The sequence below is a fragment of the Arvicanthis niloticus genome, chromosome 21, assembly GCF_011762505.2.
Source record: "Arvicanthis niloticus isolate mArvNil1 chromosome 21, mArvNil1.pat.X, whole genome shotgun sequence".
Taxonomy (NCBI): Eukaryota; Metazoa; Chordata; class Mammalia; order Rodentia; family Muridae; genus Arvicanthis; species Arvicanthis niloticus.
Genome location: NC_047678.1, coordinates 26,854,867 through 26,882,209, shown reverse-complemented (window position 1 = coordinate 26,882,209; position 27,343 = coordinate 26,854,867). Strand labels below are relative to the sequence as shown.

Below are 27,343 nucleotides of genomic sequence, written 5' to 3'. Positions count from 1 at the left end.
CAAATCTGGAGCGCACGCGTCCACAGCCACGGTCACGTCCCGCCGCGAAAGGGGCGGAGCGAGCGTGAGGGGCAAGCGCACGCAAGCTCCACGACTGAGCCCCATCGTCCTCCGGCGTCCGCCTGCCTCTGTGGGGCCGCGGCTGAGGTGAGGGCGGGGCCAGAGGCAAGGCGTTCCCGTCGGGGTGTCTGCCTGGGTTCCCCTCATCCCCTCTCGTCTGCTTCTCGCGGCTCGAGCCTCCCTCTGCACCGCGTCTGGCTCACCGCTGGCCCGGCCTGGTTCCCGGCCTTAAAGCGACGGCGAGGCGGTCCTGACCTCACGGCGCAGCTCCTGCCTCGGTGTTGGGTGCGGGAACGTCCCGGGTCAGTGGGACTAGAGGGGAACGGGCGGGGCTCACCTTTCAGCAGCACTTCCTGCGGCCGCGCGCCTGATCCGGACTACAAACTTTAGCGTCTCTGAAGTTGCAGAGGTGCCTGAGGCCGTAAGGCGAGCTGGGGGGGGGGGGGGGGGGGTTTGCTGGAAGCAGACAGCACGAAGCGGCGCTTCCTCCCCAACATCCCCAGCTTCTAGCACCCAAGTTCGCTGGTGCAGGTCCCTTTAAGGGCCCGGCCCTCCGCAGAGCGCACGTGAGCGGCCTCCGGAAGCCTCCGCGGAGCCACAACTCCGACGCTTTGCGGGCCAAGGAAGTCATCTGCCCTGCACCTTTGACGTTAGTGGAAACTGAGGCCCAAGAGAGGGTACACGCTGCCCAAGGTCAGCAGCAGGGTCTGCGTTGGCGCCAAGTGTAGTAGTTGGGCCCAGTGAAGATCATAGGCATGACGTTGTGAAGCTGGACTTGGCCTGATTTCCCCCCGCGCGATCTGAGGGTGGGATTGGTTCATTTGTAGACGGTCCTGTTCTGTGGGCTTTCCCTGGAACGGTGTTGCTCAGGGCCTGCTTTGCTCACTGTCTGTGTCCAGGGCTGGGATGACTGTTCCTTTCTGCCCCCCCAGCGCCGGAGTACTGGAGCCCTGCTGGACTGGATGCTATGAGTTGCTAAAAGTGAGCCTGGCTTTTTAGGTGAGCCTTCCCATCCCCTGTCCTTGCCTTTCTCCATTGGGTGTGGGGAAATTTACCTTGCTTCTCCTTCCTAGGCTGACCAAAGTTCTGGGATTGGGCAGAAACATAGCCCCTCTTTTCTGAACAGTTTGGGAAGTAGAAGGAAGAGAAAGGTTGGGAGCTAAGTTCCCTTACAACAGAAGTATGTGGCAATGCTTGTCACTCCCAAGACAGGCTATGGCCTAGATATTGAGAGCTTCTAGCCTTGAGATCAGCGAGGTCTAACATGGATGAAGTGCCTTTTTGGAAACCAGAGGAGGGGAAACTGTCAGTGGACTGTGGTTAGACTATTTGGGTTCCCATTGCCTGTGTTTTGGTCCAGGTGGCTCAGTGTAATACCTGTGTGACCTTGGACAAGCATCCTGACCTCCAGCCACTGATTTCCTGATGTGTACCTACCTTATTGGATTCTTTTGAGGACTAGTGAAGTAGCTGAGTCTCGGCATTCAGACAGTGGCTAGCCTGTCTATATGAAGTACAAGCAGAAGAGAAGAATGAAACCAACCGGAGGTAGTATGAGTAGGGCAAGAGAGCAAACAGCAAAGATGATGAAGCTTACAGGCAGGCCTACAGCAGGCCTGAGGAGACCAGTGGGAGTGTCCTGACACCAGAGTTGGCTTCTTTGTAAGGCCAGTTCTGTGTGCTCATTGGCTCCAAAAACAGATTTTAACAGATCTTACACTCAGAACCTTCATATATCCATAGAACTAAGTTTTTCTATAGGGCTAAATAAAGCATTGCCTTTTCAGTTCTAAAACCTTTTACTTTTTAAACAGAACTTCTTGTGCTTTAAGTTTTTATGTGTATGGGTGGGTGTTTTACCTGCGTACGTGTCTGTGTATCACGTGCATGCTTGGAGCCTGTGGAGACTAGAAGAGGGTGTTGAATCTCCTGGAACTAAAGTTACAGACAGTTGTTAGCCACCGTGTAGGTGCTAGGAATTGAACCTGAGTCCTCTGGAAAAGCAGCCATTGTTAACTGCTGACCCATCTCCCCAGCCTCTTAAAACACTGTGTGGGTGATGTGCAGGTCAGAGAATAACTTACGGAAGTGGTATGGGTTCTCTCCTCTCCGCACCCCATGTAGGCTCTGGGGTTGAACTCAGGTTGTCAAGCTTGTCACCCCTACTGCTCTCTCAAAGCTCCTTAAGTAGGAATTTTAAATATCTAGAGTAGGACTGTTTCCCTAGTGATGTTTTTGTTTCTTTTTCTTTTTAACTGTTCTGTGTGCTGCGATCTGGGCTACTCAAATGACACCCTCTGTAAGAGTCTGCCTAGAACGTTTCACACGGGCTTCTGAGTTAATCTTGGGCTTATTCCTGTAGACTCTCTCTGTCTATTAGGAGTAACTCCTACTTTTCCCTCTTGTGTTTCCACTTCTAACAGCCTTTTTTTCTTATTCCTTTGTTTCTGTTCTTTGTGGGCTGGCAAAAGTGGAATGAAGCTTATTAGCATTGGTGGTTCAAGTCTTGGAAGCCCAGGTTGGACTTTGTTCTGGCCTCTCGGGTTGTTTTGATCTGGTCTTCTGTAGTTCTGGATAGCTACACTGTTGGCAAGTAAGGTCCCTAGAGACCAGATGCGCTCTCCCTCCCCCCTCCCAAAAAAATAAAATAAAATATGAATTTTCTTCCTGTGATTCATTTCTCCCTGGGGTTTTATTCCTTATGGCACACTGTTCGTTAATCAGTGTTTGAACCTCACACCTGTCCTCTCTTGAACCCCATACCTATCAGGTGTCTTTTCTCTCTATTTCTCTCTCTCTCTCTCTCTCTCTCTCTCTCTCTCTCTCTCTCTCTCTCTCTGTAGTAGTTCATGAGGCTTGAGGGTGTTGGGCTGACAGTGCGACTCAACTGCAGGAAGGAAGAGGCAAAGGAGGGGGATATTTCCTGTCTGGTCAGGGCCTAGAGTATGACTCAGTTTCCCTAGGTATGAGCAGGGCTGCTAGTCTGAGGCAGAGCTGTGCCAGGAGCTTCAATGGCTGTGATTAAGAAATAAAGAGGCTTGTGGCTTCAGTCATCTTTTGTAGTTCCCTTCTAGGTCACTGTGTGTAAATACCTGTGGCCCCTCCCCCTCCTGGGTCAGAGCACTAAGGCAGAACTGGCAGGAAGGCAGGGTTAGAGCAGGCTACCAGCCTCCTCTCCCTTCTGTCTCCTTTGCAGCTGCCTTGGGGTGCTGAGAGGGAGTCCCAGAACCATGTCGGATCTCCTACTACTGGGCCTGATTGGGGCCTTGACTCTGCTGTTGCTGCTGACGCTGCTGGCCTTTGCTGGTTATTCAGGACTGCTGACTGGGGTGACAGTGAGTGCTGGATCACCCCCAATCCGCAACATAACTGTGGCCTACAAGTTCCATGTGGGGTCCTATGGTGACACTGGACAGCTTTTCACGGAGAGCTGCAGCATCTCTCCCAAGCTCCGTTCCATCGCTGTCTACTATGACAACCCCCATACGGTAAGGAGCCTCCATGGGCTTCTGCCTCTTTGATGAATCTGGGCCAGGGCCTGTTGGGGTAGGAGAGTTTGGCTTTCTGAGTAAAGAACAGGGAAATCTGAGCTGGGCCTGCAGTTACCTTCTCTCAAAGCTAAAGCCCTTTCCAGATTTAACCACTGCTTGTAGGCATCCTGAAGCTTTTTACTTGCCCACATCTCTGCCCCTTTGCTCATGTCTGTACAAGGATTTCTGATGCAGTAGACCCTGACTTCTGTCTGGACTTTGGTTCTGTCTTTTGCTGTCCTTCTCCTATCTCCATTTGAGACCATGCTCTTAGGCCATGCCATCCAGAATCTGCCCATTCTCTAGAATTAAGTCCTTTTTGTCTACTTTTTATTTCTCAGCTCATGCTAGGGCTGCGGGCTCTTGAGGACTGAAAGGAAAGTTTCTGGGCGTGAGGCTTAGAATCCCACCTCTCTGTCACCATGGTGCTTTCCCACCTAGTGACAGTCTTTTCCATAGACTTCAAGCTACCTGTTGGGAGAGGGCCAAGTGAAGCCAAATGAGCTACTCAGAAAGCCCAAGGATGCTGGGGTCAGAGATTAGTCCAGCATCACTGGTATCTGGTAGGCGTCTGGCTGTACTAAAGCCTACAGTGAGTCAGGGCTTGCCAATGTAGTTTCCTGCCTTGCTGTGGGGTGGTGCTGCCCACAGCTGGCTGGGCTGACGGCTCTGCCAAGATCTGTTCAGCCTCCATTTTTGAGCCATGCCAAACTAAGCCCTGGGGAATTTTTATTTGGACTCTTCAGCCTGGATTTTCTTGCCTGGGAAGCTCAAGTGAATGAACCCCATACACTGTCTGCAGACAAGGCCTCACTGGAACACTAGTGAAATACAGAAAAGAGTCTTCTGAGTATAGCCTTAAAGGTGGCAGTCTGGGTTCTCATTGTATCTTATTACTTTTGATTTGCAATCTTAGGCATATCATAACTTTCTGCACTTCTGTTTTCTCCTCTGCAATATCCTGAGAAATTACTTACTTGCTTCATAGATAAGTTGGTAAGGATTTGCATCAGTAATATAAATGAGACATGTACCCTATCACATGCACCTGCTCTCAACAGATGTTTAACAGAAAAGGGTGGTGAAACTTTCATGACTGACGTGACAGTAGACATCTGGTCAGCCTAGAAGATGAATGAAGATGTTAAAGTGGCCACCTTGACTCTGCACTTCCCTAACTCGAGTCACTCTGGAAAATACCCATGAGAGCAGGCTTTTTACCTTGTCATGCACTTGGGGTGGCACAGAGACACTTGGGACTCTATGTGCTCCTGAGCTAGATATTGTCTTGTCCAGTGGCAATTGAAAAGGTCTAGGGAATCATGAACTCGCAGGATTCAGGGGTTCACAGCCATCTATCAGACCACCTGGTCCACATGCTGGTACCATAATGGGTATAATAGGTATGCAGGGGTATGGTGGGGAGAAGACAGGGCTGAAGAGAGTGTGAGTGAAGTACTAATCTTTGCTTTAGTCAGATAGTTGTGTCCTAGCTCTGTGCTTGACACCCGGGCCACCATGGAGACCATGAGGTGTAGTTGCTGAACACTTAGGTTGCAAAACCACTTGGGATGAGGGTTTCAGGAACCCAGAGGTGCTAGAGATGAGATCCTGTTTCATTCCTTAGAAAAGTTGAGAACCCATGTTTGTTACATCCTAGCTTCCTCTAATACCAGTGTCCATCTTGGATGTAGATCTGGGAAAGAGGATATAGGCTAACCTTTTGGGTGTACCACCTCCAATCCTCCTGACATAGTACAACAGGAATCAGATGGTCTTCTCTGTGAGTGTAAGCGGGAAGTGATGCTCTTTCAGGTTATGAGTAGAACAGTGAATAGCTAGATTAGAGATTTGCTTTTAGCTTTTGTTCTCTCTGCTGAGGTGTGAACTGACAGTTCCCTAGACATGGCCATTTCTAGCCCAAGCTATACAAAGGAGAAGATGGTTCCTGGAGAGCTTTAGAGAAGTTCCACTTTGTTTGATATGGGTCTAGACAGTAGCAAAAGAGGTGACACCTCCAAGGCAGGACAGTAGCATTTGCTGTAAATTCTTTCATATCATTTTCCGCTTGAGCCCTGAGTCCTGGAATCTTGCATGGGAGGAAACTATGAGTTTTGAACAGACCATTTCTGTGAGGCAGGAAGCCTTAACATAGTTAAGGGTAAAGAGTACAGGGAGGCAACGAGTCAGAAAGTAGACAAGCCCTGATGTAGATCACAGGTGTTGCTCTCTCGACATTGGCCAATGTTCATGGAGTACAGGCCATTTCTTCAGGGTAGCTGGTGGGTAGGAGTGAGTTCTCGAGGCCACACTCACAGGCCTGCCATGCTTTCCACAGCTAATGGTCCATGCTGACTCCCTCTAGAGAAGGGTCCTGGCCAGGAAGCACTGTTGTGCCTCAGCCCTATTTCTGAGTTGGGTACTGGAGAGTTGAAAACTGACTTCAGCCTCCTCTGCTGAGATTAGCTCCAGGAAGTCTTCTGTGTTGGAGGGAAATGAAGAGCTGGGAGGACCCTGCACACCTCACTTCATCCTGTCTACTGTGGCCTGCACATAGGCCCTTGCAGCTCGGTACTGTCACCATTCCTGCAGGTCTGTCCTATCTGCTGCCTCCTGTCATACCTTCCACATTTCCGCCTCTGCTGTTTGCGACTTCTACAACCTGCCCGTCCACCATTGTGGGAGGTGAGGCAGGAGGGTGTGGTAGCTAGTTGTGTTTACCTAGCCTAGGCAAGAGGGGATCTGTTGCTCACAGTGACTGCCAAGCACATGCTTTTCCCAGGCATGGAGCAGTGGAGGGATGGGTGGCATGCTGAGCTTACAGAATACTCTGCTCCTCTCTTTCCATTAGTCCACTGAGAATGAAGGCCTAGAAAGAGCAAGTCTGTGGGCCTGAGAGTTTTAAGAGTTCTGAATTGGGTCTGTACCACCCTCCTCACTACTCAGTGGGGTTCGGGGCTACGTTCTCTTCTTATGGCATGTTGGTTAGATGAAGCTGGGGAAGGATAATGAGGTAAAGTTTCCCAGGACTGACCTCTTCAACAGAGCAGTGGAAATACGGGCTGGGCTGCTGTTTCCTGATGGCCTAGGCTGTCCCTCCTCTGATTAACTTGTGGATGTTTTCTGCCAGGTGCAGCCAGACTATTGCTCTGTAGTTAGTTAACGTGGGAGAGGACTCACAAGGTGAGCTCCTCTCTGCCCAGCAGAGATGCCCTTGGGAGGTGGAGTGAGGGGAGGACTCTGGATTCACCCTTCCAGGTCTGAGTCAAGGCTCCAGCTGCTTCCCCACATGTGATTCTGTGTGAGTCACTTGGCCTCCTGGTGAGTGTGCCTCATGTATCAAACAGGGATGAAAGACTCCTTCCCATCTGGGCCCCTTTTTCTTTTTGAGGGGCTGAATATTGAACCCAGGGCCTTGTTCATGCTAAATACATCTTCCTCTATCCCAGGGATTATTTTTGTGGCATTAGATTGATGTGGCAAAGGCCCAGTGCTTGGCTCCTGGTACATATATGGCACATTTGACAGCAGCTCTTATCTGTGAGCCTTGTACCACTGGGTTTTTATGCTTCCAGGAGCACCTGCTGCAGGGGGCCTGAGTCTGAGGAGACACAGTGCAGGGAAAGGCTGTTGTGTCTTCATAGCTGGGACTGACTTTTTAAATTCCCAGGTGACTGTGGGTTGTATGTTGCAATTCCAGAGCTTGTCTGCTCAGGTTTGAACCCTGACCCTAACACTGCCTCCCTGTGTGACGTTTGCTGAGTAACTTAGTATCCTGGGCCTCAGGAACAAGTTCAAGAACAATACCAACTGACGACACAAAGCCATTTGGATTGATGAACTTATGTGTGGAAAGCAGCAAGTGGTGAGGCTTTGTCAGGTGCCCGCCATTAGGAGGGTACGCTTCTGGGAGGAGGAGGAAGGTTCCTAAGGAACTGAAGATGGGAACTCCCAGAAAGCCCCAGAACCTCTTTTAGAGTTGATATTCCAATGACTCCGTCCTTCCTTCTGAGTATGAGGCCTGTCCACTGGCCTGGTTGTCGGCATCAGCCCATATTCCAGCTGATTGCTAACCTGTGTTCCTTCACATACCAGGGAAGTTGAACACATGGCATAGTGTGTTGAGCTGTACACCAGGTCTGGGTAAAGGAGGCCCAGCATACATCTGTAGTTGGCAGATGCAGTTCTCTGGGCTTGGACTGCTAGATGATATACCTACTCCTATTGACTGTATAGGTTGTAGGCTTGTGGCTGGCCATTTCTGCTGATCCCAGTGGGCCAACTGACATAATTTCTCTTTTCTGAATCTTTAAAGATATCAATCTTGTCCTGTTCTACACTTCTGAGGTCTCTGCCAGGCAATAACATTGAGAAGAACTTCACTGTGACCTGATGGTTGTCAAAGACCTCTCTGGTTGGGACAGTGGGCTAGCCTCAAGATGAACTCATACCTGAAAGATTCAGGATCCAAGAAATTGCCCTCTTCTAGCACTGGGCTGAGGATGCTGTGTACCTTAAAAGATGTGCTGAAGCCGGCACGCCCCGTCTCTTCCTTGTTAGTCTTGGTTTTGATGGTGTGTCCTGGGTGGGCTTTCCTTCAAAGTGGTGGTAGTTCTACCACTGTCCTGTCTCCCTAGTATGGTTCCAGGCTGGTGCAGTTCTAGTCCAGCTCTTGCTCTGGTCACAGGTACTCCAAAGAAATGTCTGACGTGAGTAGGAGAAGTAGACAAAGAAGAGATACAGGCTTTTGTCTTGGGCTGGATCGATGCTATTGGACCAGCTCTGCCACTTCCTGGATTATCTTCATAGCTGTCATATCTCCTTGCTGGTGACCCAGTTCTGCTGCTTTCCTACTCTAGCTCTGTGTGTATTGCTCAGCAGGTAGTAGGATTGCTGTCTCTTACACTACTGTCTAAGCACTGGCCAGAGTAGGGAGGGGGTAACTAATGACCTAACTTGTGGAGTTGGAAGAGACTGAGTCAGAGGGAGTTGTGTTTCACATTGCTCTGTAGTACTTTGGAGAGGAACATCCTTTGCCAGGTTGTTTGGTTGTGGGTGGGGTTTGTGTGAACAGCTGTGTTCATGCCCTCACCATTGTTACACATACCCGAGGAATTTTCTCTGTAGGATCCTAGACTTTCTTGTGAGGCCTGGAGTGCTGGGGGAGAAATGGGAAGGCTTCATTACAGTGCAGCTGAAGACCTGTCCCCTTAGTGTATATTTGGGGTCCGAGAGGTGAGTAGCTCCCAGGAGAATATCAAAAGGCTTTGAGGAGAGGAGTTGAGCTGAGTCTTACAGGATGAACTAGAGTTCTCCAGAAAGAAGACTCAAATAGGTCAAAGAGGAACATTTTAGGCAGAGGAAGTAGCTTATGCAAAGGCAGGCAGCATGGGAAGACGTGGCATGTTTGGCTACAAATAGCTCCATGTGGGTGTATATGGGGGCGTGGTGGAAGAGGAGGCAGGCAAGGCAGGCTGGGCCAGAGCCGGGTTCTGCCCCTCCCTCTGCCACATACTCAGTGACTGCCCGCCCATCTGGGTTCTAGCCCTGTTGATGACTGGTCCTGAGGTAAGTTCAGTGTCACACCTGGCCTGTTTGGCTTGGAAGTTTAGTTTTGCCATAGATGTGAACCAGGAGTCATTGAGATGTTCTAATTGTGTGTTCAAATGTCTTTTGGAGTCAGAACAGTGTTGAGTTGGTAGTTCCCAGGGAGTTGCTGAAGTGATCTCAGAAATCCAAATTAAGGCAGGCAGGAGATATCGAGGAGAAATCAAGTGGCAAGTGTCCTAACACCCATCCCCCCCACAACCTATGTTAACATTTTTTTTTCTACCATCTCTCCCACCTAGCATGCCATACATTAGGGTCAGCAGGTACAGTCACTTGGCCTGTCAGTCCAGACCTGGGAATTTCCTTGCATGTATGGCCATTGCAATTCTTAGGGTGTAAGTGGTAGAGGTGCACCATCTAGAGACAAGATGTGGTACTGCAGCAGCGACATGTTTGAGTGGAAGAAGTTTCAGGAGAGAAGGTACAAAGCCTCGCCGAACCTGAAGGCTGGGATGGTGGTGGGGAAGGTCTGAGTTCAGAGCTAGAGTAGGTGGGCATTCTAGGTCAAAGGACTACTGTTGGGACCAAGTCATCGCTACGAATAACCAAAAGTAGTTATGGGGCATTTCATTCATGTCAAGCCTTTGTGAGCTATCTCTTTTAACATAAAAGGCCTATAAGGAGATATCAAGGAATTGATGCTCTGAGAAGCCAGGGGAAGGACTTGGGTGGGATTACATGTCTCAGGTTTCACGCCCTGGCCAGCCTTCTAGTTATGGTTATGAACATTACATTATATTGCCCATCACTAAAACTCTTGTTCAAGAAAGCAACACAGTCAGAACCTTGAGAGTTGGCTAACCCCCTAGGGTCTGTTCAGCGGTCAGAGCCTGGAACAGGTGTCCATGTTCCCAAAAAATGATTCTAAGTCAGGAAAGATTGTCAGGGCTAAGAAAGGCCCCAGAGATGGGTGGCAGGTGTGAAAGGGGCTGAAGTGGGGAGGTAGAGGCAGATGTACGAGAGTGACTTTGTGGTGCTGAGAAAGTAGGCAGGGAAGGAAGGGAGGGAGGGAGGCGTGTCCTGTTCACATCAGACGGTGGCGACCCAGGCTGGGGAAGGATTGGATGGTGGTGCAGTTGAGGTCCAGATTTGTGGTAAATGTCCTGGATTTAGGAACACCTTCTCCTAGGCGCCTAGTCCAAGGGCTGCACATAGATGTCAGGAAAATAGACCTGGACAGACTCACCGTCTGCTGCCAGACATGAGCCTTGCTTGTAATCCCTGGGTCAGTCCTAGGAAGTGTTAGAAACTCAAAACTCACTGCCTGGTTAATGGGAGCCGTAGGATGGAGGATCAGGAGGGAGAGTCACAGAATAGGAAGTGCATTTGTTAGGGACTGGGAGACATGGTGGGGGTGGGGACCAACAGTTTGAAGTAAAACCAGGAAGGGATTTAGAAAGGGGGCAGGCTTTAGGGGGAAAGGTCTAGAGCCCTTGTGATAGTGGCTATCCCTATCTGTGACCCTAGAGGGGATTCCTTCCTAAGTTTTTATCTCAATCCTGATCTTCCATAGTGAACGCTAAGTCCCTGCCTTGGCCTCTGTCCTGTGTGTCCTGCTGTGAATGTTCACACATACGTGGTTTTGTGGGGAACCAAAGAAAACAGCTGTTACAGGCCTTTTCTCTTTGTTCCCACTCCTCAGTTCTGCTGCCTTGCTTACCATGGCCTCTCTGTTAGTAAAGCTTGCTCCTCTGGGAGGTAGGAGGGAAATAAGCTAACTGGACTGTGCTGACTCCAGATCCTAGGATCAGCTCTCTGCCGTCCTGCTGGATGCCCTGTGAGACTGGGACCCACAGCAGGTAACGGAAGGAGGTCCCTCAGCAGCGCTGCTGATAAGGGCTGTGTAGGGGGTGACAGCTCAGATAACTCTTTGTTCTTCCCTCCTCAGGGCTCCCTGAGGGTGGAGACAAATTCTTGCCTTGGTTTTTTTTTTTTTTTTCTTTCTTTCTTTCTTTTTTTTTTTTTTTTTTTTTTTTTACCATGACTCTTGAGTCATATGTGCAGCTTAGCATATTTGTTGAAGGAATGAGTGAGAGCCCCACAACAGGATGTGTGCACATGAGCCATAGTAGATCTCAGTAGAGAAATACCAGCTTCATCCTGGTATCTAGAGCTTTGTAGCTTGTTAGAGAAGGTGGTTCATCCAGGCCTGAATTAGCCCTGGAGCAGAGGACCTAGGTCTGGAGGCCTCCATCCTTGGTGTGGTGCTGATCCCATATCCTGCCTCCACAGGTGCCTCCTGAGAAGTGCCGCTGTGCAGTCGGCAGCATCCTGAGTGAGGGGGAGGAGTCGCCCTCACCTGAGCTCATCCACCTCTATCAGAAATTTGGCTTCAAGATATTCTCCTTTCCAGCACCTAGCCATGTGGTAACAGCTACCTTCCCTTACACCACCCCCATATCCATCTGGCTGGCCACCCGCCGAGTCCATCCTGCTTTGGATATCTATATCAAGGTGAGACATAGGTGTAGCACATGGAGGGTGGATACTCGGGTCCGTGGGTGGGAACTGAGAGGAATACAAGTGGTTTTGGAGAGAGCAGCTCTCTAAGGCTCCTATGGATCAGGTGTCTAGGTAGCTAGGCTATATGGCAGAGACTATTGGCATCTCTTTTAGATGCTTAAGAGCTTGGGGTTAGACCGTCTCCAAGGGCTTATTCAGAACCCTGGTGTGGTCAGATTGACTCTGTCTTTGTCCTCACCCTGCCCCTATCCTCCTTGAGGCCTAAAGAGCTCTCAGTGGCCATGTGTCAACCTGGCCTTGATGCTACCTTTTTCAGTATGTCTCCCTCCCCACTCCCAGGACTTGAACAGCAGTGGAAGGCCCTGCCTCCTTCATTTCTGACCTAGAAGGAAGTAATGCTGGCAACACAACCTGTGTGTAGGAGGAGGAGAGTCAAGCAAGAGATCGGACGGGTATCTCTGAGTCTACAAAGGTCTTGAAACCTTGTCCTGTCTATACCACTTCTTTGGATGTTTGACAGACCTGAGAGCTAAGGAAAGGGTTGCATGTATAGGGCCCTAGATCCAATCTAGCACCAAAAACCAAACAAAATAAACAGAAAACCAAAACAAGCCTAACAACCACTTGGTATTCAGTTGAAGCCATCTGTTCAGGATGGGCTCTCCGTTCTGAGCATGGGCTTATGGGTCTGTGGATGTGCTGAGGAGGCAGTTGGATCCGAGGGAAAGGACTCACAGGTTAGGCTGCCACCTCTTGGTGGTTGACACTCCTCCTTCCCTCAGACGCTTCTTTGGGTTGACAGAATTACTTTGTCTAGGTCATAAGTCACTGAGTCAGTGACTTTAGCAATGCAGAACCAGCACAGAGGTTAGCACTGTATTTTGTGATAAAATTGTCAGGCTAAAGCTGGGCTGGCTGTTAAGGGAGAGATGGTGTCAGGGTGTCACAGAGGCTGTGTCCTTTCTTAAGGTAGTTGAAAGAATAGTGTTGCTTCCCACTGAACTGAGAGACTCAAAAAGAGGCCCCTGGTTTGGAGCAAAACTGATTCTGTGACTAACAGTGGAGCTGCTGATGACTGCACGTGCCGTGAGAATGGCTGAGAAGCAGTGATATCTGCTGTGGTAGGTCAGAGACTGGGGAAGATGAGGGTGAGTTTCCTTTGTGAGCTGGAAGATGGTCCCTGGGGCACTGCTAGAGGGGGTGTGCTTCAGGGCCCAGGTTAGACTGGAGGTAGAAAAGTGGGTTGGTGTGGTAGCAGGAAGTGAGACACAGATGTTTTAGACCCACTCTGCATGGGACCCAGGGGTACATCGTTCATTGCACTCAAGGGAGAGCTCATGTAGTGTTTTCCGTCTTGTTTTGTCTTTGTCATCGTCAGTCTTGATGGCTAAGCTGGAGGAGCATCCTCAGGGAGATAGTTCCTGGGTTCCAGGCCTTAGAACAGAGTGTGTAGCATGGGGTATGGTGGCAAGCGACTCAGCCACCAAAGCTTTTTCCTGGCTTCGGGGGTTTATTTTTAGACACCTTTGTCCAAATTTCCTGGCCCCTGACTGCTTCACAAGTTGGCTGGTTTTGACGTCATCTCTTTGATGAAAGCCCTTCCTCTCTTCTCCCCTCCTGTGGGAGCCTGTTAGCTGTGCTCTGGGCTCTATTTTACTGGGGTGGGGACAGGGATAAAAAGCCAGAGGTTTAAGGCAGTGTAAGGGTCACCTCTGTCCTGTGTTTAGCCTGACTTTGGTTTCTAGAGAACTAACATGAAGAGGAGATGAAGAAGAGGCTGGTTGGCCATAACCTGTAATCTACAGGAGGTGGCCCTGTGCCTCTCAGCACAAGACACAAAACAGAGAGTAAGGCTGCCTCCCACCCCTGCCTTCTTCCCACTGCCCTATGTTCAGAGAAAGGCTACAAATGAGACTCCAGAACTTACGACTCTCCCAGCCCCAGCTGACTGCTGTTGACTTTGTACACACACACACATACACCCCTCTGGATTTGGGATTGCTATAAATGTTCTTCAGATGAAGTGACAGCAGTCATCAGCACTCTTTTCTGAGGAATGAGGAAGGCTTATCTGATCATGCTGCCAAAATAAGAGAGGACTGACTTGGCAGTCTCACCTGCTTTCCTAGAAGCTGGGGTGGGACATTGGAGGTCTCATGGGACAGCAAAGGACCTGCTGGGGCTGGGTCACTGCAAGGAACCCAAAGAGAAGTTCCCCTGGTTTATGGAAGGGATGGCCATTACTCCCCTTTGTAATCTGTGTGGCAGCCTCTGGCTCGCTGGCCAGCCTCGCTGAGCTTGACAGCCTAGCAGACTGAGATGTAGGAGCTGGAATTTCTGTCCTCAAAATACTACTAGAAACCTCCAAACTGAACATTGGGACAGTCTATAGAAGGGCTACCTGAGTATCAAAGATGCCCCAGCTTGGCTAGGCTGTTTCATTGAAGTCCAAGGAGGTAGTCTCTGGGACAGTTGGAGACCATTAAGTCTCAGGCAGGAGGCAGCCACATGCAGCTACAGGAGGAAACTGAACTTCCTTAAAATTACAAGGCTACAGAAGAGATGGGGTCTAGATATGATTCTAGAGCAATGGCAATACTCCCAAAATTCACCTCAGGGCAAAACTAGTCTTTTTAGTGTCCACAGAAGGCTTTGGGCACTTGCTGCCTCCAGGTCTGAATGGTGGAAATAAGGGTTCTGTGTGTGGGATTGCATATGGAAGGAAAGGTCCTAGAATGGGCCATGGCTCATGCCTGGCTTAAGCAATTGATTGGGATCATTAGGATTAGACTGGTCTGACCGAGCTATCTGACTACCCTGCCCCATGCTATTCCCCCTTCAGCAAGGTCCAGAATCCATTCCATAAACCTTCTTCTCTAGGGGGGGTTATATCCAAAAGTTCCCAGGGGAAGACTTGTTTTGTTTTGTTTTGTTTTTTTCGAGGCAGAGTTTCTCTGTGTAGCCCTGGCTGTCCTGGAACTCACTCTGTAGACCAGGCTGGCCTCAAACTCAGAAATCCGTCTGCCTCTGCCTCCCGAGTGCTGGGATTAAAGGCATGCACCACCACTGTCCGGCAAAGGCTTTATTTTTAAAAATTACATAAGCATCTTCTCCCAAGTTTAGGGACACAGAGTGTTGCTCATACAATGGCTGGTAGGAGACAGGCCCCAGAAACCAAATATGGTCATTTCACTGTAGTATTAGAGAGCTATAGGAGAAGTTGCCCCAAAAGGTGGTATCCTTACAGGGGGGACAGCTGGATTGACTGGGGTAGCTCTCACGGGGGCTTAGAGTGGAAAGGAACCCAATACTTCTCACACTGCTCTGGGGTGGGAGCTAAAGGCTGTGCTGAGGTGCCCTGTGGCTGGCAGCTTGGCTCTCTCCTGTTTCAACTGTAAGCAATGCCTAAGGGTTCTTTAATCTGGCTGATGTCTTAGCCTTTTGTTGAGAAGAGGGTTTCTGAGCCTCAGCTGGTTTGCAAACTTCTGTACTAGTTGAGATGAACCCCTGGGAAGATCCCCCTCCACACCTGCCAGATGCAAGATTATTCTGGATTCTGAAGATGCTGTATAGCTGCAGTGTAGGCAAAACAATGGGATACCATTTTTTCTAGAGAAGCATTACTCTGATTGGAGACTGGAACTGAATGGAGAGGCCTTAGGGGCTTGAGCTAGAACAGAAGCAACAGAACTTTTAAGTGGTCGGTGATTGTTTGACCAGCTAGGATCTCAGGAGCAGGGGCACAGCAAGGTGCCTGTGGAAGTGAGCCATCCTGATGAGCTGGACGAAGCTTGCAGCAGCCTGTTCAGAACTTTGGTTCTGCCCACTAGGCTCTGAACCCCATATTTGTGTTCTCTTAGCCTGCCTAATCACCTCTGAGGTAATTAGTGAGTAGGGCTGCGTCCAGAACACTAGTGGATATCTTTTAGGCCCTGGCTGTCTTCTCTCTCCTTTGCTTGTACCTTGGCCCAACTAACACAATGGGGTTCCAAACTTCATTTTAATAAGGAACCAGGCTACAGTAAGGCCCAGCGTGGAACATGTGCTTATTATACAGAGGCCATTTCCTTCCCTAGCACCAAAACTCAAAGGGTAAGGTGGAGGCCCTCTTGACATCTCAGCTTAGTCTCTTATTCAGGATTATTTGCTGGACCTTCCCTTGGATGGCACTGTTCTGAGCATGGGGATTAGTTAGAAGATAATCATGGAAGTCTTAATTAAAGCAAGTATGTCCAAATAGATGCCAGAGGCCTAGAGATGGGGAGGTTGCCTAAGGCCAGTGGATGAAGTTGTAGCTGCATCCAGGCATGAGTGGAGGTGGAACCAAGAGGCAGAAGAATTTGGGGTATACTTGGAATGGTGCTGTGGTGGGCCTGACATGACAGTAACACGTACCAGCTTGACACTCAGTCTCCAGCACTGATTGTTACTGTTGGAGCCTGAGGGTGCTGGTCTGTCTTCCCATTTTCCCAGCAGGCACTCATTAATGGTGACCTTGCAACTGCTCTGGGCAGAAAGCAGCTGCTCTGGGCAGGAAGAAGCTGCTCCAGGAACCTTATTGGGCTTGATGTCCTCACCCTCAGTGAGATTGAGGCTCTTCATGCCTAGGCTTCTTTCACTGGGTCTCTAGAGCCAGGTCACCTGGCAGTGCCGTACCCTGCTAATTGGCCTGCCTCAGCATGAAGAGGAAGGACTCTGGCAGCCCAGGACACAGGGCTAGATGGCAAGCCTCTAGAGTCTGTCTCACTTCCATCATTGAGAGCCTAGCCGTATCTGGGGCAGAAGGAGAGGGGGGGTAGGCTCGCGGAGAGGCACGGTCAGCCATTTTGGCATGGAAGTAAGGGTAAGACAGTGTTGTTTAGATGGGAAGACAGCTCCAGAAGAGACATTAGAATTGACTTGAAGCTAGAGTGCCCAGGAGGAGCACCAGAGTTTATTCCCAAAAGATCAGGTTGGGTCCTGCAAACACCAGGGAGCTACAAATGATATCTGCCATCATGCCATCATGTCTTCTGAGTGACAGTGTCCAGGCTGGGATTCAGAGCAGACATTGGAGTACTGGCAGATGAGAAGGAAGGACTGGATAGTAAGTAAGAGAAACAGAACTTGGCTGGGAACTGGGAACTGTTTATTCCTCGATGCCCATGTGCAAAGGCTTTACTCCTGGCATTCCTCAGGGAGCTGTTTCTGGAGATTGAGGTATACAGGGACCATGGGGCTCTAGACCTCTCCTTCAGACTCTCCGGGTTTACCCTTTCTTTTCTCCTCCCCTAGGACTGGCAACACAAAGCCAGCCTTTGATGGGGTGGGATGCCAGTCAGCACTATGGAAATACCAACTTGGGCACTGTAGCTTGGCAGTCCTGTAGGACCTAGGGGCTGAGGCTGTCTGGATGGTACTGGTTATTTGGACCATCACCAGTTCAGAGAGAATACCTTTCCTAGGCAGATGGGGTTTACCAAGGAAAAATTCCATTACTCTTTTCCAGAAAACTTGGAATTTTGGACTAGGGAGGAGACAGGATTCAGAGGAGGGAACTTTCTCATAGAACAGAGTGAGTGTGCCCTTTGATGACACCCTCAGATAAAAAGCTGCATGTTTAATAAGGCAGGTAGGAAGGGCATCTCTGAGAGATGGAGAGGGATCAGAGTGCCAGTTGGAACTGGGAAATTCAGGGCTGTCTTTTCTCTTCCCCTCTCTTTTATTTTCTCTATCCCACCTACCCACTCATCCTTCCACTCGGGTTTCCTGACTGGCTCCCAGATACTTCTCTTCATGACCCCATGTGCACTAAGCAGCCAAGCAGGACTCAAGGTCCTTGACTACATAAACACTGCAGAGTGGGTGAATCTTGGAGAAATGGTGAACTATATGTAAACTCTGGTAGGTGGGTTATCATTAGGAACATCCAGTGTGGACAGTAGAGCCATGGTATCCTGTGGCTGACCCACCCAGAACTCTGACTGAATGCCCATGGGCTACTCACTCCAAGGCTCCCTAGCCTCTGCTCCCTTTCCACAGGACCCAGAAACTTCAGCACAGAGATGAACTAGTCTTTTATATTGTCTATCCTGTGCCCTGGTGAAAGGAAAGGCTGGGTATGGCTGCAAGTCCAAGGCTTCCCAGTCTGCCCAGATACCGGGACACATGAGGAAGGACCATATCCCATGAATCTGCTTCCAAGGAATCATTGTTTCTCTGCTCTTCAGTCACTAACACATCCTGATACCTGAGTGGTATAGAGCACCCCGTCCATGAGCCACCAAGGAAGCTAGGGTCTGGGTGGCACGAGGGAGAGGAGCAGAAGTGTAAATTATGTGGCAAGCTGCCAGCTCTGAGGTGAAAATGAAAAGTCTTCAGGCAACGGCGGCAGTAGGCACAGCAGCCTGGGGTGCCAGGCACAGCACAGCACCCCACCTCCCCACCTCACTCTTTCACACTTTTTCTTTTCTGCAGTCTTCCCCAGGCTCCTGCTCAGGCCTGGCCCTGCCCACCTAGCTCCTCTGTCATCCTCTGCCATTCAGGAGGCTACTGGGCTGGCCCTAAGACAAACCTTTTTTGCTCCTGTTGTGTTTTTCTAGTTTATTGACTGGCACACAAAGAAGTGGGCCATCCTTCAGTGTGACCTCTGTGCTACTGATGTTTATGGCAGGGTTTTGTTTTTCCTAGTTCTCACTTCTTTTGAAATTATTTACTCTTATTTTATAATTGGAGACACCGAGGTCCAGAGGGAACCCACTCAATCTTAGCTTAGGCTAAGATACCTGTATGGGACTTTCTTACTATCTCATCTCTCCCCTCCCTGACTGTCTTTTTTGCTTGTACTTTTCTTTTTTTTCAAGACAGGGTTTCTCTGTGTAGCCCTGGCTGTCCTGGAACTCACTCTGTAGAGCAGGCTGGCCTCGAACTCAGAAATCCACCTGCCTCTGCCTCCCAAGTGCTGGGATTAAAGGCGTGCGCCACCACCGCCCGGTTGCTTGTACTTTTCAAGGCTTTGGACAAGAGTAGAGTGGAGTGAGGAGGGTCAGGGAGGGAAGGAAGAAGGTACTCCTCTAATCTTTCAGTAGGTCTTGGGGTTCCCCAGGACATGACAAAAAGGTTTAGGTTCTAGGCTAGAAACGATTACGAAGTCTGGTGGAGATGAGAGGATGTTCCTGGGCAGAACAATAACAGTGTGCCATCTTCTGGCTGCAGCCTCCCGCTGGGCCTCCCCAAGCACTTTGCACATGCCATGCAGACCAGCTGCCTACAGGACCTCCAGGGTCTGAGCCCCCAGTTGTGAGGACCGCTGTGTGCAGGCGGGAGCCTATTGGTGTCTATGTAATTAAAAATGAGCATGCATCACTTCCCCCAGCAAGGAGAAGCTCCCACCTCGGGTGGGATGCAACAGCTGCTGGCTGGTTATGTGGCTGCTTGGTTGTCCAGTTTGGCACAAAGGGGTAGACTGGTCAGCAAAGGGTGAGCAAAGAGCCCTAGTGAAGCAAGGAGTAAGAAGGATGCATCAGGCAGAACTTACTCTTTATGGGCCTGGAGCTTAGGTAAGAGATGTGTGACCTAGTCCTTGACCTGCACCCATGACATCCCCATTTGAGGCATTTGCCACCCAGCTCTAAGCACATCCAGCCCTTGAGCAGCCCACAGGTGGGATTCTGTTTCTAGCCTGGCCTACCTGCTTCTGTCCTTTGCCCTTCCACACCTCTAACTAAAGCCAGCGACACACAGGCTGATGTTCTGAGAGCAAAACACAAAATAAAGATTTTTCAGGTCCTACTCCTGAATTCAGAAAGATCTCCCTGTGGGTCCTGACAGAACATATTGGCCCATCATGCCAGCCCAGACCCTTGTGGGAGCCCTGGGTAGTGTGGGCAGATACTGAGGCGAAGAGTAAGTTCCCAAGGTGGCTGAGGTGACCCTCAAGGTTACCCCTTGTGTAATGTGGTAAGTTGCTCTCTGTCTTTTGTCTCCCAGCACTTTGGGGTTGGTGGAGGGTGGAGTGATAGGAGGGGATGCTCTGATAAGTCATGTCTCCTTTTCTTATTTCCGATTCTGGAAGGCCTGGGTTAGAAAAGGCCTGTAGGTGTGGCTAAAGGACTGGTACTCCTGAATCCAGTTTCTAGCAGTTTCTGCTAAAACCTTTGCATGACTGGCTGCCTTCTCCCGTTAGGTGGAGTAGGCCGTGGAGGTCTGCATATCTTCCCCCTTGGAGAGGATCTGAGGGTCTATGTGTGTGTGAATGAACTGCTCTAGGGTGAAAGCTTGTCAGATAAACAGTAGCCCATGGCCAGGAAAGATGATTGCTTCTACCTACCTTTTAGCTTCTTGGGCTGTGGTATTTCAGGGCTGATTGGGATTCTAGGCCTATCTAGGCTCCCTTTTCCAGTTATACCAGGCTGTTGTGGCATTGAGCTGGTGTCCTTGGCCATTGGCAGTCTGTTCTCCAAGGGCTCCCTGGGGCTAGCCGAGGGAGAGGCAGCTGGCCTCACCTTCCTCCAATGGTTTTCCAATATTTCCTGGCTCATTGACATGCTGTTTAGGCAGTAACTCCTGCTGTGCAGTGAGGACCCAGGAGCCAGCCCATGGCTTCCTTTCTTTCCCTGGAGGCTGCACCTGGCTAGAAAGGGAAAGGCTTATTCTCTCTGCCTGGTCACTTAGGGAGGGGGCATATGCTGGCTCTGCCTCAATGCTCTTTATCCCTAGTTCCCATTAGACTCGTTCCTGCTTGATGGACAGAGCACTGAGGGGAGAGTGGTCTCCTGGGAAAGACTATAGGGACAGCTGTAAGCCCCTTCCCTGCCCAAGGGCTAACGTAGAAGTTTTACCCCTTTGCCTTTTTATTACCCCTTCTCTTCCACTCCTGACTCTGAATTTTGACAGGATCCAGAATGTGTTATAATGATTTGGGGTTGAGCAGGCAATGGGATTTTAATTAGCTTCATACTTCCTTCCAGTAGGGAGGGCCAGGTCTGAAGCAGGCCTGGGCAGTTAGTGCTCTACTCCCTGTGTAGGAGGCTGCGAAGAGGTAGGGGTGGGCAGAGAACTGAAGCTGGGCCACAGTTTGCTCTCCATCCTATGTCTCCCCCTTCCCTCTGTTCTCCCGATGGCTTTGAGATGAAGGCGATGGCAAGGATGGAGGATGCAGTTTCCATGGTAACAGGCTGTCCACAGCCAGGCAACTTCAGAGCTGGGCTCTCCGGAGGAGGCAGATGCGCAGAGCAGCCACAGAGCTGCCTGCCAATGAGGGGGCTGGCAGAACAGGTGGCACAGGGTGGCTGCCTGGTGCTGCCCACCCTGATGCCCAGCCTATAAGAGAGGGTGGAAAGAGCACTACCCCCTCTCCTCTATTACTGTCAGACAGGAAAGGTTGGAGGTGCCGTAAGTTTTGGTAAAGATTAGCACTGGGGTATGAGCCACATCACCTCTGGATCTGGATGGTCACAGACTTTACTGTTGGTCTTGAGATGGACATTGGTCATTCTGATGCTGCCACTTGAACCTTTTAAATGCTTAGAGTATGGTGATGTTGGTGAGTGACGTGCTCTGACTATTTGGGGACCCCTTTGTTCTTTTTAGCTACCAAGGAGGAAACTGAATCTTCTTCTGGGAGCCTCTCTGGCTTTGGCAGCCTGGCCCAGATTATTGAATGGAGCTCAGGTTTGGCAGATACCTGTCCTCAGGTGCTGGCTTGGAAGGGTCCCAGAGCCTAGAAGTTCCTACTTTTTTACAGTGTGATCTGTCCCCTGACAGTACATTGTCCTCAGGCTCCTCCTGAGAACTGGGGCTATAGTAATCATGTCCAGAAACAAAGGCAGCCATCAAAAACAAAGCAAAAAGCTAAAAGGTATATATAGAGATGCCATGATCCTGGCTGTGGAGGGGGCCTGGAGAGCAACCCGATGGGCATGAAAGATTGGAGTCAAAACTAGAAAAATAATGACTTTATTTCACTGACCTTAGAAGCACTGGGGCTAGGGTGTGGTCCTGTGTTTGTATGCATGGACACTCAGGAAAGGCTTTGCCTGGATTACTTGTGGAGATTGAATCTGAGCTGTTGCTGACCTAGGATGGGCCACCCATCTCCATCTGGCCTCCTGGATGTTCTTTCTCTCTCTAGCTGGTACTGAGGGTCCTAGCTGGGTCCTCCTTTCAGACTTCTTATCCCTTCATTTTCCTTCCATGGGCTCTTTTTAATTGGAGGAGGTTCCTCAGCACTTGGGTTGGCCAGGCAGGCGGACAAGTGGAGTCCTGGAGTGGCTTCTCCAAACCAGGCGATAAGTCTCTCATTACTGTTAAGTGGAAGGCTCATTTTAGAGCTCGTGGTGAGAGCTTGTCAGGTGCTATAAATAGCCATGTTGTGAAGGTTAGCGGGTGAGCAGTGACAGGGCAGGGGCCTCACAGTTGTCTTGGTGGGTAATTGTGCCATCACAGGAGAGGGAGGGCAGATTCTACATCGAGAGACACTTGCCCCCTGTTCTGGTTGTTGCTGCCTGCCCAAGGGTAGCTCTGTTGTGTGTCTGCTGCTTTGATGCACTAGGGGGTAAGAAATATTGGTCCCCCAGGTAAAGGGGGGTGGAGTGTTTGTCAGAACTTGGGGACCCAGAAGCTGGTACTTTAGCCCATTAGGTAATATTCAGTGTCACCGCATGTCCGTCCTTCCTTCCAGCTCAGATTATGCTTCCTCCTCTGGGAAAAACCTTGGGCTCAGGTGTAAAGAAGTATAGGAGCCATACTTGATAGTTTCAGAATTTGACATAGACATAGCCATGGGAATGGAGTAAGCACAGTTTGTGGTTATACATGTATAGATAGGGTCCAGAGGCCTCAGTTTCAGGAGTACTGTCCTCCTGATATCTTTGTGACATTGTTGAGGGGCGAGACAGGATCAGGCCATAAAGTTTTAGGATAAAAAGTCAGACCTTGGCTTAAGTGTCTAAAGCCATAGTTCATAGGGTTCTTGCCCTTTGCTCTGTGAGACTAGGTATCTAGTCCTGGACACACACACAGGATTAGCAGGGCCAGGCTCCTGGAATGTTTCAGCATCTGACTTAGAACACTGATCTGAAGATTCTTCATCATTAGACCTCTGCTCTTGAAGTACAGCGCCTTGCTTTTGGAAGGTTCCTCATGTATCTCCTTCAGTAGGGGGTTGAAACTTGGAAGAGATTGGGATGGAAGGCACAGGACCCTACCTGGGTCCTGAAACCTGGGCCCCTCAGTGCCAGTTAGAGAGGGTATATCTAAGAGGCCAGGTGGAGGTAGGTAGGGCCTAGGTCAGCAGCAGCTCAGATTCAGTCTTCACAGGTAATCCAGGCCAAGCCTTTCCTCCCGAGTATTCATGCACCCAACACAGAGGATCACACCCTAGCCCTGGAGCTTCTGAGGTCAGTGAAATAGAGCTGACCTTCCAGAAGGACTAGAAGCACTTCCCTGGGTTCCCATGGAACAAGCTGGTCAGGACCCTCTATAGTGCTTAAATTCATTTTGTAACACTGGTAGGAGCGGAAGCTGTGTGCTCACCCTCGGCTGGAGATCTACCAGCAAAACCAGATCCATTTCATGTGCCCTCTGGCACGGCAAGGAGATTTCTACGTGCCAGAGGTGAAGGAGACAGAGCGGAAATGCCGGGAGCTTGTGGAGGCCACTGACACCCAGACGGATGGCACAGGTACCAATGGTGGAAGAATTGGGTGGGCCTATAGCTACCTGGAGTCCCTCCCTCATCTGCACATCTAAGGACACAGTTAAGGAGGCTCCTCTGCCAAAACTGGCATTGTTGTAAGTAGACTCTACTTGGCAAAGGAAGGAAGGTGACCTTACACCAGGACTCACATGCAGAATTGCCTGTTCCCAGACATGTACATACACATAGATAGGGATTCACACTGTTCTCCAGGTAACACCGACCTGTCTGAATTCCTTTAGATGTTAACAGGAATGCTTATCATCCTAGGCAATTGGGTAGAAGGCATCTGGGTGGGGCTCATCTGGAAGTGAGACTGGACTAGGTCTGAGGTAAGAGAAGAAGCAAGGTGTTCTCCTGCCTCCAGTACAGGGTCTTTCTAGAGCCCTCGCCATGAAAGTCAGCCCACGCTGGTAGCTAGAATGCCCCAGGTTTAGGCCCGCAAGGAGCCCTGTGGGTGACATGCCGGGTAATCCTAGGGGCCCAGCTCTTGACTGTTCTGTTATGTGACTCAGAAAGTCTAGGACTGATACAGGGCTGTGGGAAAAAGAACTATCCTCCTTGACTTCTCTGGAAGTCTTTCTGCCCATCCAATCCTCAACAGCCAAGGTCACTCTAGAGAGACATGTGTTGGCAGGGGCTGATGTGGGCAGGGTACTGGGAGACAGTCTCTTCTCCCTTGAGGCTTGTGTCCAACATAGTTAACTTCATCTGCCACTTAATTACCTCCATGGGATACTGCTTCCTTCTGCTTAGTATTGCCCGGCAGATACTCTTTGTGCCCCTGCTGTGGACACTGGGCATGGTACAAGGTCAGCAAGCTCAAGCAGCCCCCAGAGTCAAAAAGAGGCGTGCCTTGACCTTCCTGCAACCTTCTTCTGCTTCCTGCCTTCTTGGCCCACCCACCCAGTTCCCTTCCCTCCCAAACACTGCCTGCCAGGAGTGTTAAAGGACGGCTTGGCACTCACTACATACAGCTGGCTGCAGCCACAGCTCCCACACCCCTCAGGTCCTTGGTCTGTCCTCCCCCCAGCCTGGCCGCCTACTCCCTACTGTGGGTGCTGTGGGACCTGCCCACTTCTGACAGAGGCTGTCCTGACTCTCAGGGCAGCCACTCTCCAGGTGCATGCCACTTACACAGTAATGCATGGTGGGTGCCTGGCCACCCAAGGCTTGGCCTGTCCCTCCTTGCCTCCCTGCTGGGGCTCTGACTTGGACTGGGAGGTGAAAGGGGTGATTAGCTGCCTTGTGCCTGTTATTACATTGATGTATTATTTAGCTCCACAGAAGCGATGAATATTTGATCTCCTTGCATTGGCTGTTGGCAGAGGAAGAGAGAGGAACTGGGTGAAGGGGGTAGCTTCACATCCCCTGCCCAGAAGCCCTGGGAACTTAGGTGCTCCTTTGCCTTTCCTGGGGTCCTCTTTCTAGGGGCATAGGCTTGACAAAGGGACCTCCTTCTGTAGGGCTGTAGGGCTGCCATTCCTCCGCCTTGAAGAGCTCCTTTGTAAGTAAATCCACCCATCCCCAGCAGCTGTGTGATATTTTGACTTGGGCTGAAGGGAAGCACTCTTGGGCACTCCTTCTGATTACTCTTAGACTCTTAGCCCAGGAATCGGAAGGGAAGACCCTATATCCAAGGGTCTTGGCTGAGCCATTAAGTGGGCGGGTAGATAAAACTTGACAGTAATGAAGTTAGGGAAAAACTCCCCCTGTCCTTTAGGCCTTTCAGACCTGCAGCTCTTGATGAGTGAGTGAGGACCTTGAGTCCTGCCCTAGGGTCAGTGGGATTACCCATAACTCACTGCTCTTCTGGTGTGCTTCTACTGTGGGAGCCGTACCAGAGGCCACTGCAAAAGGAGAGCACAAGGCCAGGAGTCCTACACTTCCAGGCTCATCTCACCTTTGCTAGCAGAGCCCAGACAGCAGAATAGATTAGCAGAGCAGACCTGACTGACCCTTGTATTGTTTCACCCTTAACCACCCTACCTAAGGCTCAAGGGACAGCTCTGGGCCAGTGCAAATATCAAGCAGTCCCTAAGTGCTCCTGGCTCAGGACCTAACTAACATGGAGGCGGGAGCTGGAAAGCCAGCCCCTCACTGTTCATGATGTTTAACAGATTCGACAGCTGTCCCTCTTTACCTGTACTTCAGATGATGTGTTGGCTATCTCCAGATCTAGAGTCGTGCACATAGTAGGTCCGAGTTCTTTATTCCTCCTCGACACCTTCCACCTGCATTCAGTGCCTCTGATTTATAGCGATGGCCAAAGGTGGGCCGAGGGATAGGTCCTGGGCAGGGTATGCCAAGGAGCACTTATTTGTAAGACAGACTAGGGTAGAAGGCAGATTACAGAGTGCCAGCAGTTGGAGTGGGCACTTGGTGGGTTGACCCAGGCACGAGGAGAAAATCCTTAAAATGCATAATCCTAGCTCTCTCCTTTTGTCTGGTTGAGTGTTTCTTAGGATTTCTTCATCCTCTTGCTTCAAGTTCTCCTTTATATGGGGATACAGTGTAATTAGGGGCAGGAGCCAGCTGATATCCTGAATATCGCCGCTCCTTGGGGAGGCCTTTGTGGGGGCATGGACTGGAGAATAGTGCTCTTGGTCCTTACTTCGCCCCTCCTGCCTCCTGGGCAATGTTCTGTAGCTGTCCTTGGACAAACCACTCTCAAGCCTGAAAATGATTGGTATTTGGGTCTCCTTTGTTCTACCTCAGCTCCTCACCCTGAGGCTGAGTGGCCCTTAATGGATGTGGGGGTAGGGGTCAGTGGCTTTGTGAAGATGCAAGGAGCTGGAGCTAATCCAGGGTCAGAGAGAAGCGCACAGCCAGCTGCTGCTCTCTCTCCTACCCTGCTCTATCAGTGCAGCCCCAGTCAGGGCAGAGGGCAGAGGGCAGCTGGAATAGGCCTCCTGAGCCAGGGTGGCTATATTATTCATGAGTCGACTCTGCATGCCCAGTTCCTGAGCTGGTGGTAGAGCCCTTGCCGTGGCCCTGAAGGAAGGACAGTTAAGAATGTGTGGTAGTTGGCTAACCAGTGCTCCCTTGTCCTGGCCACAGGAGCTGACACAAGTGATGCAAGTTCTGGCAGCCTGGAGGTTCGCCCTGGCAGCCGGGAGACTTCAGCCGCTACACTTTCTCCTGGGGCAAGCAACCGTGGCTGGGATGATGGCGACAACCGCAGCGAGCACAGCTACAGCGAATCGGGTGCCAGCGGCTCATCCTTTGAGGAGCTGGACCTGGAGGGCGAGGGGCCCTTGGGGGAACCACGACTGAACCCTGAAGCCAAGCTTCTGGGGGCTCCTCGGGAGCTCAGCACCCCAGAGAGGGGTGAGGAGTAACGACAAGCCCTCAGCCCTCCTGACTCCTCACCCCTCTTGTGGTGCATTTGCTAAGGAACTGAGCAAGCTCTCCAGCCCTCTTTTTCCTTAACCTGCCTAGCTTGGGCTGGGAGTACCAGGAGCCTGAGTTCTCCTGCTCCAAGTCTAAACCTCCTTCCTCACTGCCCTTTTGGCTCCTGGGGCCAAAGGAGCCAGAGACTGTTATCTGCACCAGCCCCCTGGGCTGCCGACTTTGCAGACTCTTATTGGAGCTTCCAGAACCCAGAATAAAGTGAATTACTTTCTTGTTTCACCTGGATTTGAGTTGGTTTTTGTCTGTTCTATCTTGGGGAGTCTTTGTGGATAGACTGGGAATGGGCAGGATCTCCCACGCCCAAAAAGAACATGACCGAGTTCTCTGATCAGAGGGATATTGGAAGCCCTTCATTCTCTGCCCTGTCACCCCAGTGGAGAGTCACCCCTGCATTGCAGCAGCCCCAAGGGCTTTTCTTGCTTGCTTCTGGATAGCAGAGAAAAGAGTATGCTCTAGGTCTCAGGAGTAGGGAACTCACAGATTCTTTGCATCCAAGAGTTACCTATGTCTGTAGCTTCTGTGTCCCTGTGCTCCTGCTGAGACCTCCCCAGCAGGTGAAGACATCCATGCTGGGCCTGCCCAGTGCCCT

At 50.5% G+C, this 27,343-nt stretch overlaps 1 protein-coding gene across 5 annotated transcripts; it reads left to right on the top strand.

Annotated features, from left to right (window-relative positions):
* Nucleotides 1-10: 10 nt before the first annotated feature.
* Tex264 (testis expressed 264, ER-phagy receptor) lies at nt 11-26,979 on the top strand. Of its 5 annotated transcripts, none has more exons than XM_034484159.2 (6): nt 11-147; nt 993-1,059; nt 3,257-3,548; nt 11,433-11,654; nt 23,157-23,325; nt 26,401-26,979. In XM_034484159.2, the coding sequence occupies exons 3-6, from the start codon at nt 3,291-3,293 to the stop codon at nt 26,679-26,681; spliced, it is 930 nt and encodes a 309-aa protein (XP_034340050.1). In that variant the 5' UTR covers nt 11-147; nt 993-1,059; nt 3,257-3,290; the 3' UTR covers nt 26,682-26,979. The 5 variants fall into 5 exon arrangements, with proteins under 5 accessions (XP_034340050.1, XP_034340049.1, XP_034340054.1 ...); XM_034484158.2 differs by having other exon boundaries at nt 56-362; XM_034484163.2 differs by lacking the exon at nt 11-147 and adding an exon at nt 154-345.
* The last annotated feature ends 364 nt before the right edge of the window (nt 26,980-27,343 follow it).